We start from the raw sequence: 15,376 nt of genomic DNA, 5'->3' as shown, positions 1-15,376 counted from the left end.
CAATTGCTACTACCCATATTTGACTATCAAGCATTTTGTTGTTGTTGTTAACGTTTTATTTTATTTTTGAGACAGAGAGACACAGAGCATGAACGGAGGAGGGTCAGAGAGAGGGAGACACAGAATCTAAAACAGGCTCCAGGCTCTGAGCTGTCATCACAGAGCCCGATAACGGGGCTTGAACTCATGGACCGGGAGATCATGACCTGAGACGAAGTCAGCCGCTTAACCGACTGAGCCACCCAGGTGCCCTTGACTATGAAGCATTTAAAATGTGACTAGTACAACTGAGAAACTGAATTTTAAATTTTATATCATTTTAATTAATTAAATTAGCCACAGGGATTAGAATCACTGAAAAACCGTATTAACAGAGATCCTCATTAGGTCTGAGGCAAGGTTCAAGTATTCATGTTTAACCAATGCTCCCCTGGTGATTCTGATCCACACCTGCACAAGATTTTTCAGGCTTGGAACTTGGTAGGTGTAACAAAAGCTTTAAAAAGACCAGAGGTCTTTTAGAGGCTTAGGTGCACTAGCTCAAGAGTTTGTACGAGTCAAGGAAATAATGTTCTACCACATCCATTCCTCAAGCAGCTGAGAGAGGAAATCCACCTACATCGTTGCTGAGATTGTAGCAAGGATCAAGAACAGAATACATTTACCCCCTTGTGGCTGCATTTTGCATTTTATTGGCCAGAGGGGAGGCGGCCTCCTCTATGTCACCAGCAGTGCTCATAATTTCTTCAGCCACTCCAGGCTTGGATCTTGGGGTCCTGGGGGTGGCTGGGCATGTCGGACATGTCCCCATCATCTCAGAGGGGCACTGGATAGTTGTAGGATGTGGCCTGGTCAATTATGGTGGCATATTTGATGAAGGGGCTAAGGATGGGCAGAATTGTAGCGAGGCCTCCTTAGTGAAGGATGCAACCGGCAATCGTTCCTTAGCCCAGGTATCCTCGAGGAAGGTGGCACCAGCTTATTTTTTTAAAGATGTTATTTTTAAGTAATCTCTATACCCAGTGTGGGGCTCAAACTTAACCCTGAGATCAAGAGTTGCATACTCTACTGACCAAGCCAGCTAGATGCCCCAAGAACAGAATATACTTTTAATAAAAGGACGCTATAGGAAGAGCCTGGAAGATACATTCGGGAAGTCAACTGAGCCACTGAGTGCCACAACCCCTGAGGATAAATGGTGATTTCTGAGAGCTAAGCCCAGGGAACAAAGATTACCTGAATAGGTAATACAAGCCAGATAACTATAGAGAGCAGTTTCAACCACTTGAGTACTGGCAATGGAACTTAGAAATTGGAAGATGCCACTTCTCTAGGGACTGAGATGAGAGATCTTTATATGAATTGAAAATTCAGACAGGAAAATTTTGAATGAATTTAAAATAATGATGAACAGTGGGGTCTAGAAGAGACTTCACAAACTTTCAACATTTTAAATCTCATAAAATATTTGCCACAATATATTTCTAAACTTTCCCTTAACTTTACTTGAGTGCCTCCTGACAGTATACTAAGTTGGATGGCCTCTGAGTTGGTTTAGGACATTCCTTCCTTCCTTCCTGAAGTCTTTTTAAGTCTTCTCCCTTCCCCCCCACCCAATGATTAATAGGCATGCCTTATATATGTCACTTATCACACACATATTATAAGCTGTATTGCCAAGAATATTGATGAAAAATATATTCTATGCCAGGCCATAAATACTAGTGGAAAGAATGGAAAAAGAGGCAAAATGCCCATGTAGTAGGGTGGAAAAGACATAAGCTTTAACTCAGATTTGATTCCTGATTCTTCTAACAGTGAGACTCTGGGCAAGCTCTTCAAGCTTCCTTTTCTTTCATTATAGAATATCTATACTCTCTGCAGTATGGCTCTAAGTATTAAATAACACATAAATTGCTTACAGTGCCTGGCACATTCATAGTAGGCATTCACATGTTCTCTTCCTCCTCCCAGTGTCCAAGTTTAAAATACATATCGTCAACTGTACTTCCATAATAAAAATTTTTAGAAAGGACATCTTTTTCATAGATTATCCATGATAGAGTAAAAGGGGCTGATTCCAATGCACATATAGTTTTAGGAATTGAGAATGAATTCCTACCATGATGAAAAGCCTTCTTCCCATCTAGACTGACACTGTATTCCTAGATCTAGTAGACCATATGGGGTGTCAAATACCAAAAGTTTAACAGTGACCACCTCTGTAAAATGATAGCTACAAGGGTGAACAGAGAAAAGGACTTTCATGTTTACATAATTATGTAGTGTGAAAATTTTTATAATGAACATATATTGCATGAATTTTTAAAATTAAGTTTGAAAAAGGATCACCACTTGATTCACAAACCTAAGTAAGAGTGAAGATCCTTAGAATGAAGCCTTGAAAGAGAAATGCTTTCCTTTCTTTCGGGCTGGGAATGACAAAGACCTGGTCTGGGGAAATGGCAGGAAGAAGGAATCTTCTTTTGGATGCCTTCCATTCAGTCCCCACCCATTTCATCACTATTTTTCTTTTTCTTTTTTTTTTAATTTTTTTTAACGTTTATTTATTTTTGAGACAGAGAGAGACAGAGCATGAACAGGGGAGGGTCAGAGAGAGGAAGACACAGAATCTGAAACAGGCTCCAGGCTCTGAGCTGTCAGCACAGAGCCCGACGCGGGGCTCGAACTCACGGACCGTGAGATCATGACCTGAACCGAAGTCGGCCGCCCAACCGACCGAGCCACCCAGGCGCCCCTTCATCACTATTTTTAATTCTCACCTGATAAGAAAATTCCCAAGGACTTTCTGCAGGTTGGTTGTGACTTGGAGTTCTTTTTCAAAGCAAATTATTAGTATGACTCATTGGGTTAGAGTGCACAACTGTCAAGTGAGCCTGTGGTAAATGAGGAGATCCCCATTACCTACCACAGGTGGACAGGTTGTCTGCTGGTATCTTTACCTGCATGCCAACACTCAATCTAGTGACATGGTCTATGAATACAAAGAGGCGTGATATGGCAAGAGTGGTAAAGACTCTGCCTGTGACAAAAGACAGGTAGGAAAAGAACTATTACAATAGAGATAGTGCCAGGGCAAGGGAGAGCAGATTTGTACTTGGTCACCATACCTCAAGTGGAAAAAACATGGGCATAAAAGACCCTAAGAAGAAGAGGGACAAAATGCCAGCATGTTTCCCTTGCCAGGAAGGGCACAGGATGCAACCAGATGTTGCAATCATCTTCTTGAAATTTTCTTTAAAATACCCAGAAAGAAGAAAAACCATGTACTAGCAGTAATTCTAGAAAAGTTGCAGTGAGGTATCCACATAAGAAGACACCTCTATCCAACATATATTACTAATTTTTGGATTACTGGAGAGGTCAAAGAATAACTTTTTTTTTTTTTTTTAAAGCATTTTGATGGTTTAACTACTTGGTGTTTTCCAAGTTGCACTCAAAATTGTCAATATTTACTTTGGTCAAATGAGTAAGTCTAGATACATATATTGGAATGCCAATTCCAAAAATCATATGACAGAATTTAAGAAGGCATATTATCAATACTCTCACTCTATTCTCTCACACAGACCCAGAAAGGTTAGAGGATTCCTGGAGTCAGTCCCATCAGATGCTATTAGAGCTAGAATTACAATCCCAACATTTTGGGTTCTAATTCCATGTTGTTTTCACAGCCTGAAAATCAAGAATAAGTCTTCAAAAATGTGTGCCATCGAAAACTTTTAGCTTTATGGAATGTAAGTGGCCTTTTCTCTTTGAGCTGGTATTTTATTTATTTATTTACTTAAGAGAGAGAGAAAGAAAATGCTCAAGCGGGGGTTGGGGGGGGGAGTAGACTCCATGCTCAGCAGGGAGCTGGATGTGGGCTCAATCCCACACCTGGGATTATGACCTGAGCCAAAGTCAAAAGTCGGATGCTCAAGTGACGGAGACACCAGATGCCTCAGCAAGTATTTTAAAAGTTATTTATAAGAGGCTTCTTGCTGGCCACCCCACAGCCTGCAGTCACATACTCATCACTGGTCTGATTTCCCTTGAATAGTCTATCCATTATCTGGATCCCAATATAAGGACCTTCTCATCTCCAAAATTCCAAAGCACTCACCTGGTCTTTGACTCCCAGGTCTCTTGGTGTGGCCTACTTGAGTAGTATGTATTCTCTAACCTGCACTTGTTGCTTTGTACCAGCATTCCCAGTATCTGTGCCTTGTCATCTGATCTGCTGTTGCCCACTGTCCCTGCACAAACATCTAAAACCATTCTTCTTTTTAGGGGGATGGAAGGAGGGCTTTTGATGCATTCAATCAATTCCCTTCCTCAGTGGTTTTCCTATTGTGACCCTGAGCAAGAACATGATAAATTTCTTTGGGGAAGAGGCTCAAGACATCTTCCTTCCCCTCTTGTCAGCTGTAAAGCTAGAATGGAAACTGTCTGATGGTTATCAGAAATTCACTTAATCACATGAAGATCTCATCTAAAAATAAAAGCCAAATACACGTTTCTTTGTTTTTGCGTATATTTACAATATAAATATTAATTTGTTTTCAAAGTACATATTTTTTTTTAACAATTTGCAAAAGTTATCTAGCATGGGACAGCAATTTAATGTAAAGCTTCTGTAGTAGCAATTAAGGAAAAATAGAACTGTTTTGGGAGTAAGGAGTTCTAGAAGGAATATGAATGGGCATAATGATCTGAATTTGCAAAGGGAATGTGAAGCAGCTTAGTCCACGTTGCACTGCCAAAAACAGCATGTTACAGGACTAGTATGTGAGATAGCAACCAGGATGGGATATTGTAAAAACTAAACCTTGGAGATATAAAAAGTACACATGCTTGCATAGTGCGTTAATCTTAAAGAAGCTCAACATTTCATTCTCATTTTCAATAAATTAAATGAATAGTACTTAAAACACATCACACACAAAATTAAAGACTTGTGCATATATTTTGGATTTCAACATTAATGTCAAAAATACATAGTATGATTTTACATAGGATTTGTGCTACATTAGAACACTAGAGACAAACATCACTTGAGTATTAAGGAAAACATTAAATATTAAATAACTGAGAAATAAAATGTGTAAACACTAATCTAATTGGGGAAGGGGGGGTTGCTATTGCAACACGTCCAATGAAGTGGTTTCAACAGTACAAAATGGATTAGGACATGAGTGTTTCCAGTCTACTTGGAATATGTGGATCTCATTCCAGGAATCCTTTAATAAAAACTGGTCCAGGATAACAGGAGAGGATCCACCCTCCTGGATGTTAATTGGTGCACTCCGTTCTATGCTAATTTTTACTTTCAAACTTGGGTACTGAGCGAACATTTTAAATTGTCACTCCTTATCAACATCTTGGTGAAAACTGAGGGTTTGTTGGCGATTCAGTGTAAGATTTGAGTTCATACGCAGCACCGCTATCAACTTCCATTGACTTTCTAGAGAACAGGAGCCGTACATCTCTATGGAGGTAGATCTTTCCAGATTTAGAACTCTGGAACCTAAACAAACAAAAAGATGCATTATTTCAGGGAATGAGTCTTTAAAATAAAGTTCAGTAAATTTTGAAAGCAAGAAGGAGTCTTGCTACCAATATTAAGAGTAACTGTTTAACAAGATACTTAGTCTTACATTGCTAAAGTATGTGCTGCTATTTAAGTGCCTCTTCCTTACTATTCCCTAAACATCCCATACTCCCTTTCCTTCTTACAATGTCAGAGATATTTTTTTATTTACATAATCTCTACATCCCATGTGGGGTTCAAACTCATGACCCTGAGATCAAGAGTCACATGTTCCTCTGACTGAACCAGCCAGGTGCCCCAGAGATGTTTCTTATTTCTATAAAGCTTGTTTCACATGTGATCCTTTTTTTTTTTTTAAATCTCTGACACCATAACACATGCACTTTCCCTTATCTACAATGTCAAGTTTCAGTTCACATCAGTCAATTATACTACATTTGGGCTTTGCAGCCCTAGCATCTTACAGTCACACAGACTGCCTTATTTCATATAACTTGCCCTTCCCCAATTGTGAGTACATTAAAATGGATTCCACACTTGAGAAGTCACCACAGGAAATAATCAACTATTGAGGACAATTACTGCTATCATCAGTAATGGCTAGCTAATAAAGCCTAATCATCATTAAAAAGACAAAAATTTGTAGTGAAATGAAAATGGTTATCAATACTGTATATGGAACTGTATTCCCTGCTAATACCTGTAACATAATACAGGGTGCTGGAGTCTTTTGTCATATAAACTTATCTGGCAGACATTCAAACATATCCTTTTGTGCTAATCTCTCTGGTTTACCCTTTGCATAGCAGAAATACTCTTTGGGTTTATGAATTTTACTCCTAAATCAGCTGAAAAATCTGGTGGCCAGTTTTATGTGAGCTGAACGCCAGCTCACTCTTTCAATCTGTCTGAAGTTTTTTCACCTTCTCAATCTGAAGGAGAAAAATGAGAGCTTTGGGAAGTATACCATACTCATACATATATATGGTATACTTCCGAAAGAGGTTTCTTTACAGCATTTAAAGTATCTAATCACTCTGTGGGGATTATATAAAAGCTGGGGTAGTTCATGTTTACTTTGGAGAATGTTGGTTATTTATGGTGGTTAAACTTCAAGAGGAATGGTATCAAATGGAAGTTTAGAGAGAGTTGAATCTTATCCTAGCTTGGGCTGGGATCTATTCTTATGGTCTGCTATTTCATACCATTTCTCTTTTTAAAAAAGTCTTCAGAGTCTGTTTTCAGATTTTCATTCTCACAATCTGTATACATTCACATTAGGCTCATGTCAGGTAGTGTAGAGTTGGGTTTAAAAACATTGCTCCAGTTCAACATGTCCTTAGGATGTAGAACACCAGACAGAAGACCCCAGGATAAGCAGTACTATGTGGGAACCCATTAATAGACTTTTTCAAGTATGGGGTTAAGTGGACAGCTCAGTCTTCATGTACTCCTGATGCCAAGGCAGATCTCTTGAAAAAAAGCTGGCAGTCACCATTAGTAGCAGATTAAAGAGGTCTTCTGCCTGCGCCCTGGATGAGAGGTGCCTCCTCCTCATGAATAGGATCTTTGAAGTAAGGAGTTAGGCTAAAATGAATTACTGTCACTGATGTGGTTAAGAACTTACTATAAATAGCATCTGAAAATTACCAAGAACAAAGTTACAGGCAAAAGACTATTCAGCTCTCTCCCAACCAACAGATTTGCTCATTGCCTGAGAACTGCACTAGGATTTCAGGGCCACAACCTTACCCCAGGATACTGGCAACACAGACCTCAAGGGCAAACAAATGGTTTTTCAAAATCTAGTGCTGTGACCTGGGTAGTACAAGTTAGAGGAAAGGTATTTCTGATGGAATTACCAGAATATAAACTCTATGAGAAAAGAGATTTGCACACTGCTGTTTCCCTAGTACCCAGAAACATACTCAACACATAAATACTTGTTGAATGAATGAATGAGGGTTAAAAACTTCCCTGCCCGATACAGTAGCCACTAGCAACATGTGGCTACTGAGCACTTGAAATGTGGCTAGTTCAAACTGAGTTGCCCTGTTAGTATAAAACCTATACTTGATTTCAAATATTTAGTGCAATAAAAGAGCATAGAATAACTCATTCATAATTTTTATGTTGATTATATATTCAAATTACAACATTTGGGTATGTTGGGTTAAAGGAAATATATTAATCTTTCCTGTTTCCTTTTTAAAATTTTTTTTATTTCAGAGAGAGTGTGAGTGGGGAAATGGGGGTAGAGAGGGAGAGGGAGAGAGAGACAGAGATTATTAGGTGGCTCCATGCTGTGCTGAGCATGCAGCCTGATGTAGGGCTTGATCCCATGACCCCTGGGATCATGACCTGAACTGAAATCAAGGTTGGACACTCAACTGACAGAGCCATTCAGGCACCCCAATCTTTCCTGTTTCTTATTTTTTTCTATCACTTTATTTTTATTATTTTTAAATTTTTTAAATACTTATTTATTATTGAGAGAGAGAGACAGGGCACAAGCAGGAGGCACAGAGAGAGGGACACCCAGAATCCAAAGCAGGCTCCAAGCTGTCAGCACAGAACCCAACGGGGGACCTGAACTCATGAACCATGGGATCATGACCTGAGCCGAAGTCAGACATTTAACCAACTGAGCCCCCCAGGCACCCCTCTTATCACCTTTTTTTTTTAATGTGGCTACTAGAAAATACAGAACTACATATACGGTTCATATTACAGTATTTTTAAGATTTTATTTTTAAGTAATCTCTACACCCAACATTAGGCTCGAACTCACAACCCTGAGATCAAGAGTATCATCCATGCTCTACAGACTGACCCAGCCAGGCGCCCCCGTATTACAATTCCATTGAATAGCATTGATTTAGAAAATGTGCTTCACTGCCCCAGATATGTCAGAATTTGTTTTGATATAAAATATTTTACATTACATAGCTATAAATGAAAACTTCCTTAATTCAACAAGTAACAATGAATGAAGGAAGATATGCTCTGTGTTTTCTGCATCTTGGCATATGAAAAGTTTCCAAATTAAGCAAATTCCAAGGGGGCACTGGTCTAGAGTGACACGTGTTAAAATAAACAAAAAAATTTGGAGTTGTTCTTCTGAAGTAACATATTTTCATATTTACTTGAAACATTACCTCAGATGTATGAGGTAGCGCAATAACCGTTCTTCTGTATGTCGGATGTTCTCTTTATTAACGCTTCTCTTCATTTCTTGTTTAACAGGTACAGAAAAAGTTCTTTGTCGTAGGAATGTCTGATGATTAGCTGGCATATCTCGTAAGTCATATATCACAACAAACATCTTCACCACAGTCTTATTAGGGTTAAATAAGGTCTGAAGAAACAATATAAAAATTTTTCTTAAAAAAGTGATTTATTGAGTTGATACAAAATAATTGTGCCAATAATAAAATAGACTTTTTAATAAGAAGTTAATCCCACTGGATATAATTTAGTTTTGGGAACTAAAGTTAATAACATTTTAGAAGTTTATGAAAAGATATTCACTATTTTAAAAAACGGTTCAATTTATTTCCTGTAACAAATCAAAATCTTTAGTCACAAATTTCATATTAGACAATATAAACTTTTACTCTTTGTTCAGATTTTTACAAATGCTTCCACTAAAGTAAGCAAAATACACCCTTACTGGATTAAAAAATTCCAGTTCACTTATTTCAAACATTAGCTTTATTAAAGTGTGTCAAACCCAAAGTACTCAAAACAGAATGTTAATTTTCATCACATTTTGATAAGTAAATAGAAATTGTTTTAAAATAAAAAAGCTAGGTAAAACTAGACTTTTTGGTATACTAGGTATGTATAGTTACTATAAAATTAAAAATATGTTCTAAAAAAAGAGACTTTTTCTTATTTGGAAATTTTTCCAAGTTTAGAAAATAAGGTGTATTATTAATTACCAAGTAGACTAAATAATACTTCATGTTCTCACAGTTGGATTCGTTTCAAAAACTGTAGTGTAAAATCATCAATATTATAATAGACCAAAATATGTATCCTTAGTTAAGACTGAATTAAATTCAATTGATACTTGGCTATTAATAACCAGAGGAATATTATTTTTTAAAGTACTAATTTTTAAACAAGATCCCAAGCTGCTGATCTGACTTTAACCAAATTACCAACACATCAATAGGTAACTTGGTGCCCGTGCTTTCAGAAGCTCATCCGTGGCACTGGACATCACTCACTGAATCAAAATGAGAAATATATCAATATTATGATCCAACTTTTGAAATCTAGTGAGTCTTAAGATTAAGGCTAACACATTCAACAACCACAACAACTAGCAAGCTAAAAGTTCAAACCATGTTGATAAATAATTAAACTATATAAGGAATGAAAGACACACCTAAATTTCAGATTTAAAATTAATCATTAAAGTTGGTAGTCCTCAAACAAAGGGGTATGAACGTGCTGCCTTGGGATTTATGCCTCATTATTATGACAACTGATAGCTAGCTTTTCCATGCTTTCACATGAACTACATAGCCAAGGGCAAGAAAACAAGATGATTATCACTCTTTTTAGTTCAAGAAATCCATTTAACATAAAAGTCTTACTTTAATATGCAATGATTATTCCTCAGTGAAATTATATATATATGTATATATATGTATATATTGCAATATGTGCACACAAATGTATCACATAATACCATGTTTCATCCCTGTGTGATGTGAACTAAGCAAATGTACAGAAGACTCCTTGATGTATTTGAACAATAGTGATGAGTAAAAGTGGTCTGGTGAAGCATTGATCACATTGAGGCCAAAAGGCATAAAAAGGCTTGTTGAATTAGACCAGATCCTGAGTATAAGGAACTTAGCTAGACTTTTTGTTTTGTTTTTTTTTAATTTCAACTTTCTTGAGGTATAACTGACAAATATCAGTTAGATTCTTGTCAGTCTGCTAGAGCCAGCTTTATAATATACTTTTGGGCATGTAAGATTATCCTGGGTCTGACTTGGAGATGAACCCAATTGTAAACTGGCCTTGATATCAAATTACTCTTCTGAAAAACCAAGACCAACGATGATGAAGGACTGCTTTGGGCTCAAGGAATTCTCCTGAGCCAAAACTAGATCAACACCTACACCAAAAGGAAAGATGCTTTCTCTGCCCTCACATCTGTCAGACTACATTTCTACTTGGTGTAACCATTTTAGTAGGTTAATTTAGAAATTATTACACCAGGGATAATATAATTTTGTTTCCCAAGTTTTCCTGCAAAAGCAATACTAGCATTTGAGGTTTCCTTTTAAATAGGTCAATCTCAGTCTGACTAACTATATTAAATGGAAGGAACTAGTAAAGTTCTAATTACATTGAAAACAGCTCTATTTAAGTTACGTAAACTGTCATATACTATTTTTCTAAAGCATTCACCTTGATTAGATTATTAATGTTTTCCTTTTATGGAGGTCCCCACATGGCCATTCCTGGGGCAGAGCAGGGAAACTCCAAAGAAAGCTGCAGCCCCACTGTTACTTACCAAAGTTGTTGCAGCAGCAGTAGCAGGAGAAAGGGCTAAGTTCTATATGTATGTGAGAGAATGATTATTGCAATTGTAGACTATAAAACACATACCACTTGTATTGTTCCTGAAGGAGGTACTCGATAACCCCTTTTACCAAGGGACTCTAAAGTAATCACACCCTTGAAATAAAAGAAGACAAATTGAGTACAAACTGATGCATATGTATATGAAAGGCTAAAATAAGTATAATAAATCATGTAATTACTAAAATTTTAGAATTCTACTTGTATGCAAAAACATTCCCATCAATAGATACATTCTGAGTATGAAATATTGAGGGTCCCACCCAAAAGGAAACAATTTACTGTTCTTCCTGCAGATGTTGAAATAAATAACATTACACTGTTTGAAATTTCCATTAAGATATACAATATAGAAGTTCCTTAAAAAGGAAATACAGTTAGAAGACAGGATTATTTTCTTGTATCATGTGGAAAGAGAGAAATGAAAAAGCAACTAATTTATTGTTCTTTGGACATACAAAAAGTAAAGAATGCAGAAGGGTCTAAGTCTTAGCCAATAGTGAAGTAAATTCTTTAGTCGGTGAGTTAAATTACATATATGGATTTCTGACTAGAGATAGACCAGCATAATCGGCATCACCTATAAACTTGTTAGAAATGCACAATTTATGGCTTCTCCGTAGATCTATCAAATCAAAGCTCTAGTTTTAAGATCCTCCAGATGATATCATATGTACATTAAAGTTTAAGAAGTACTATACTTCTCTATACTAGAGAACATAGTTTTCTGAGAAGGATGTTCTAATCACTACAGAAACCCAAACAACGGGAAGCACGTATAAATTAAAACAAGGAAAGCTAGAATTGAATATATGCAAGTTTCTAGAGAACTAAGATGACCAAACGACCACAGGTGGTAACTGTGATATTTAATTCTTAGAAAGGGGGCTGTTTCATTGGTTTTAACTGGGGAAATAGTTTCGAGTAGTTAAGTAGAATAAATGCATGCTCTGCATTTCATATCCCATCATTTTACATTGTACATGACCAAACATGTCAACTGAAGTAAATATAAAACAGGACTGTCCCATCAGACATTTTTGCTGGATTTGTAAGAAAGACCAGGGTTGGTGGGTAAAAAGAAAAAGTGCACAAAGGTGAAAAGGAAAGCCAGACTCTGCTATGTGAATCAAATGCCATCCTTCGACTGTTAAATTAACATATTAATATTAGGAAATGTTTGTGGAAATGGGCACTGAAAGGACATATGTTGTTCTTGTCTAATGTGATTTACCGCGTGGTCATTTAAAGCATGAAAACAGCATATTAACAAACTGCATCTCTAACCAAAATAATAATGAAGCTTTAACAATTTCTTATGATCTGCTTTATGTGAAAAAAGCTGTGGCATATAATGCCCCTCTTCTTCCTAGTTCCAGGAAAAAAAAGTAAAATATATCCAAATAATAGCTACCTTTCATAATCACATTGCTATAGACAATACATTACTGTTCTTTCCTTGCCTCCTTCCCCTAAATACGTATAAGAAAACTGGTGGGGCAAAAACTACTACTACCAAGCCTATGCTTATTTCCTTTGATACATACAATTCTAATAGTTTTCAGAACATGGTAGCAATAATTAAATCAATTTATAAAGAGAGTATGTGTATTTTTAAAACTTTATAGTTTAAGCCAACACTTCACAACCATCTCTAAGCAACGTAAGATCAGTAGGGGCACTAGCAAATTACAAATTTTAGACAGAAATTGGGAAATTATTTGGAATTTTATTATTTATTATTGTAATTTTAAATAACTTAATTATTTAATAATTATTTTTAATAATTAAATTTATTTTAGTTGGTCAGAATATTCATGTTTCTACCTATAAAAGTTACTGTACTTATTGTATTTATTTTCTTAAGGTTTATTTATTCTGAGACAGAGAGAAAGCACAAGCAGGGGAGGGGTCAGAGAGAGAGGGAGAAAGGTGGGGAGAGAGACAAAATCCCAAGCAGGCTTCCTCTGTCAGTGCAGAGTCCATTGTGGGGCTCAATCCTACCACCCTGAGCCAACGCTTAACCAACTGAGCCACCCAGGTGCCCCAAAAGTTATTTTAACATAAAGAAGAAAAATACATTTTGTCTGGTATTTAAGGATGGAAAAGAAAGATGAAGATAAACAGAATTAAAATCTTACACAAAAACTCCACAAATTACTCTGCTATAGAGAATATGCATGCAGTAAGTAAAACTGAAAGAAGTTTATCTTAATTTGGTGAATTACAAATAGAGAAAGATAACATATGGTCTTGTTAATCTGATGATAATTGAAGTCGTACCATGAATTTACCACTGGCATGCCTTCTTTAGACCATTCTACCTGGTTCCACCATTCAATAGTTTCTAAACAGTGACATGTTGCTATCTAACAGTTGGAGAACATTTTTACCAGTGATACCCAAATTGGAGAGAGATATTATGTGGCTTTTTGAGTTAATCTTTAAGGAATTATTTCATGAAAAGTCCTGTACCAGTTCTATATCACAAAAACAGAATTTTCTGTACATAATATTATCTTTTGTGAGTCATTTGTATTATTTGTGATGAGAGGTCCCAAGGTAACAAGTAGGAATTTGGTATCTCAGTTCTGCTGGTCTGTGATATATATTATCAAAATGTGATCAGTCCTTTAAAAACACACTAAACTACAAGAATGTAAATAAGATTCCCTAAATAAATATGATTAATTTTATTAATTTATAGTAGGAAAGATTTGTGGTCTAAGATTTGGACTGGGTCATTTGCAAAAGGAACCCATTCCTAATGAATAAACTAACATAGAAAAAATTTAATTACAAAATGGAAAGCTTACTGAAGAATATTATCAAAGAAAAGTAAGTCAGGGATTCTTTAATGTTTGCTTATTTTTGAGAGAAAGAGAGAGAGAGAGAGAGAGAGAGAGAGGGAGAGAGGGAGGGAAGGAGGGAGGGAGGGAGGGGGAGGGGGAGGGGCAGAGAGAGGGAGACAAAGGATCTGAAGCAGGCTCTAGGCTGTCAGCCCAATGCTGGGCTCAAATTCACAAGCCGTGAGATCTATGGCCTGAGCCGAAGTTGGATGCTTAACTAAGTCAGGGATTCTTAAAGGACAGACAAACTCAACTCAATAACCTGATTTCATACTCTTTCTGGTATCTGTTCAAAAGTTATAACCATTTGTGTGTACTTTCTAGAGAGAGTGACAAAACTCTTTATCATTTAATCCTATCTTTTTAGATGTCAACCAAGGTCAAGATAAATGCTGTTCTACTCTTTAAAAAGCATAGTTCAAATTCTCTCTTCCTTGTTAATTTCACTCAAAAATATTTATTTGAGCTGATTTCAGTCATTCACTCTTTTATCTTGTTTCTAACCCACCTTAATGGTCATTGGGGGCTTTGTACATGAATGACAGATTACAATAAATGAGCAGACACCATTATGTTTTCTCATTCGAAGTATGAAACACTGAAGTATGAAGCTCTTCATTTTACTCTTAAAATGGAGTAAGGCTAAAACAACTTTCCTTAAGCAAACAGGGCCAACAATGAGTAGGCTATATTTAAGTCCCTAAAAATGTGTAACTTCCTTTCCTTTGTTGTCTATTACATAGATTTCTCTTTTCACAACCTTTAGTTCTTTCTTGAAAATCTAGAAGGTTGTGGAGAAGGATATTAGAGGAAGCAATTGGGCCAAGTGGGAAGCTAGAAAATTCAAATAGCAAGGCCAGGGCTGTATATTTCTATAACTATAGCAGTCTGTATTTCTCAAAGTAAGACCTAACATGAAAACACAGATGTAACCCCTTATTTGAGACCATTACTGTAAACTATGTATACACTTGCAGGGTTAGCCACTTCTCTTTCTTTGTCTTTTGTAAAAGGGCTGATACGAAACATGCACCAAAACTTAGTATCATTTTTGCAGTTAAAGGCTTATTTTATTCTCAAGTGATCAGAATAACAAAATGGGAAAGACGTAATCATGGGATCATTGAGTCAAAACTGTGCTTTTACTTAGCTATCCTACTCTCCACTAGAACATTAGTGTGGAAAACAGAAATAGCTAGTATTCTAAACAACTCTAGGATTAGAAAAAAATGGTCTCGAAACAAACAGCATAAAGAGAGTGAAAGAGTCCAACAGAAGACTTAATAACTCACCAAATCTTTACCTAAATCTTCCTGAAATGAGGATCACATGTGAAGGCAACACTTATGGGACCAGAGTATATAGT

At 36.5% G+C, this 15,376-nt stretch overlaps 1 protein-coding gene and 1 pseudogene across 5 annotated transcripts in view; both read right to left on the bottom strand.

Moving 5' to 3' along the window:
- Positions 1–735: 735 nt before the first annotated feature.
- LOC115516990 lies at positions 736–4,281 on the bottom strand (annotated as a pseudogene).
- A 669-nt stretch (positions 4,282–4,950) lies between these two features.
- FAM214A (family with sequence similarity 214 member A) overlaps positions 4,951–15,376 on the bottom strand; it is an 88,869-nt gene continuing 78,443 nt past the window's right edge. For 4 of the 5 annotated variants that reach the window (XM_030318153.1, XM_030318151.1, XM_030318155.2 and 1 more), the window contains 3 exons: positions 11,189–11,257; positions 8,713–8,912; positions 4,951–5,530 (listed from right to left, as the gene is read on the bottom strand). In XM_030318153.1, coding sequence (XP_030174013.1) covers positions 5,377–5,530; positions 8,713–8,912; positions 11,189–11,257 — 423 coding nt within the window. In that variant the 3' untranslated portion in view covers positions 4,951–5,376. Of the gene's footprint in view, positions 5,531–8,712; positions 8,913–11,093; positions 11,258–15,376 lie in introns of those variants that run through there. The other variant, XR_003969442.1, reaches the window with a different exon arrangement.

Source organism: Lynx canadensis, chromosome B3, assembly GCF_007474595.2.
Source record: "Lynx canadensis isolate LIC74 chromosome B3, mLynCan4.pri.v2, whole genome shotgun sequence".
NCBI lineage: Eukaryota > Metazoa > Chordata > Mammalia > Carnivora > Felidae > Lynx > Lynx canadensis.
The sequence above is the reverse complement of the archived record's forward strand: the minus strand, read 5'-3'. Positions and strand labels throughout refer to the sequence as shown.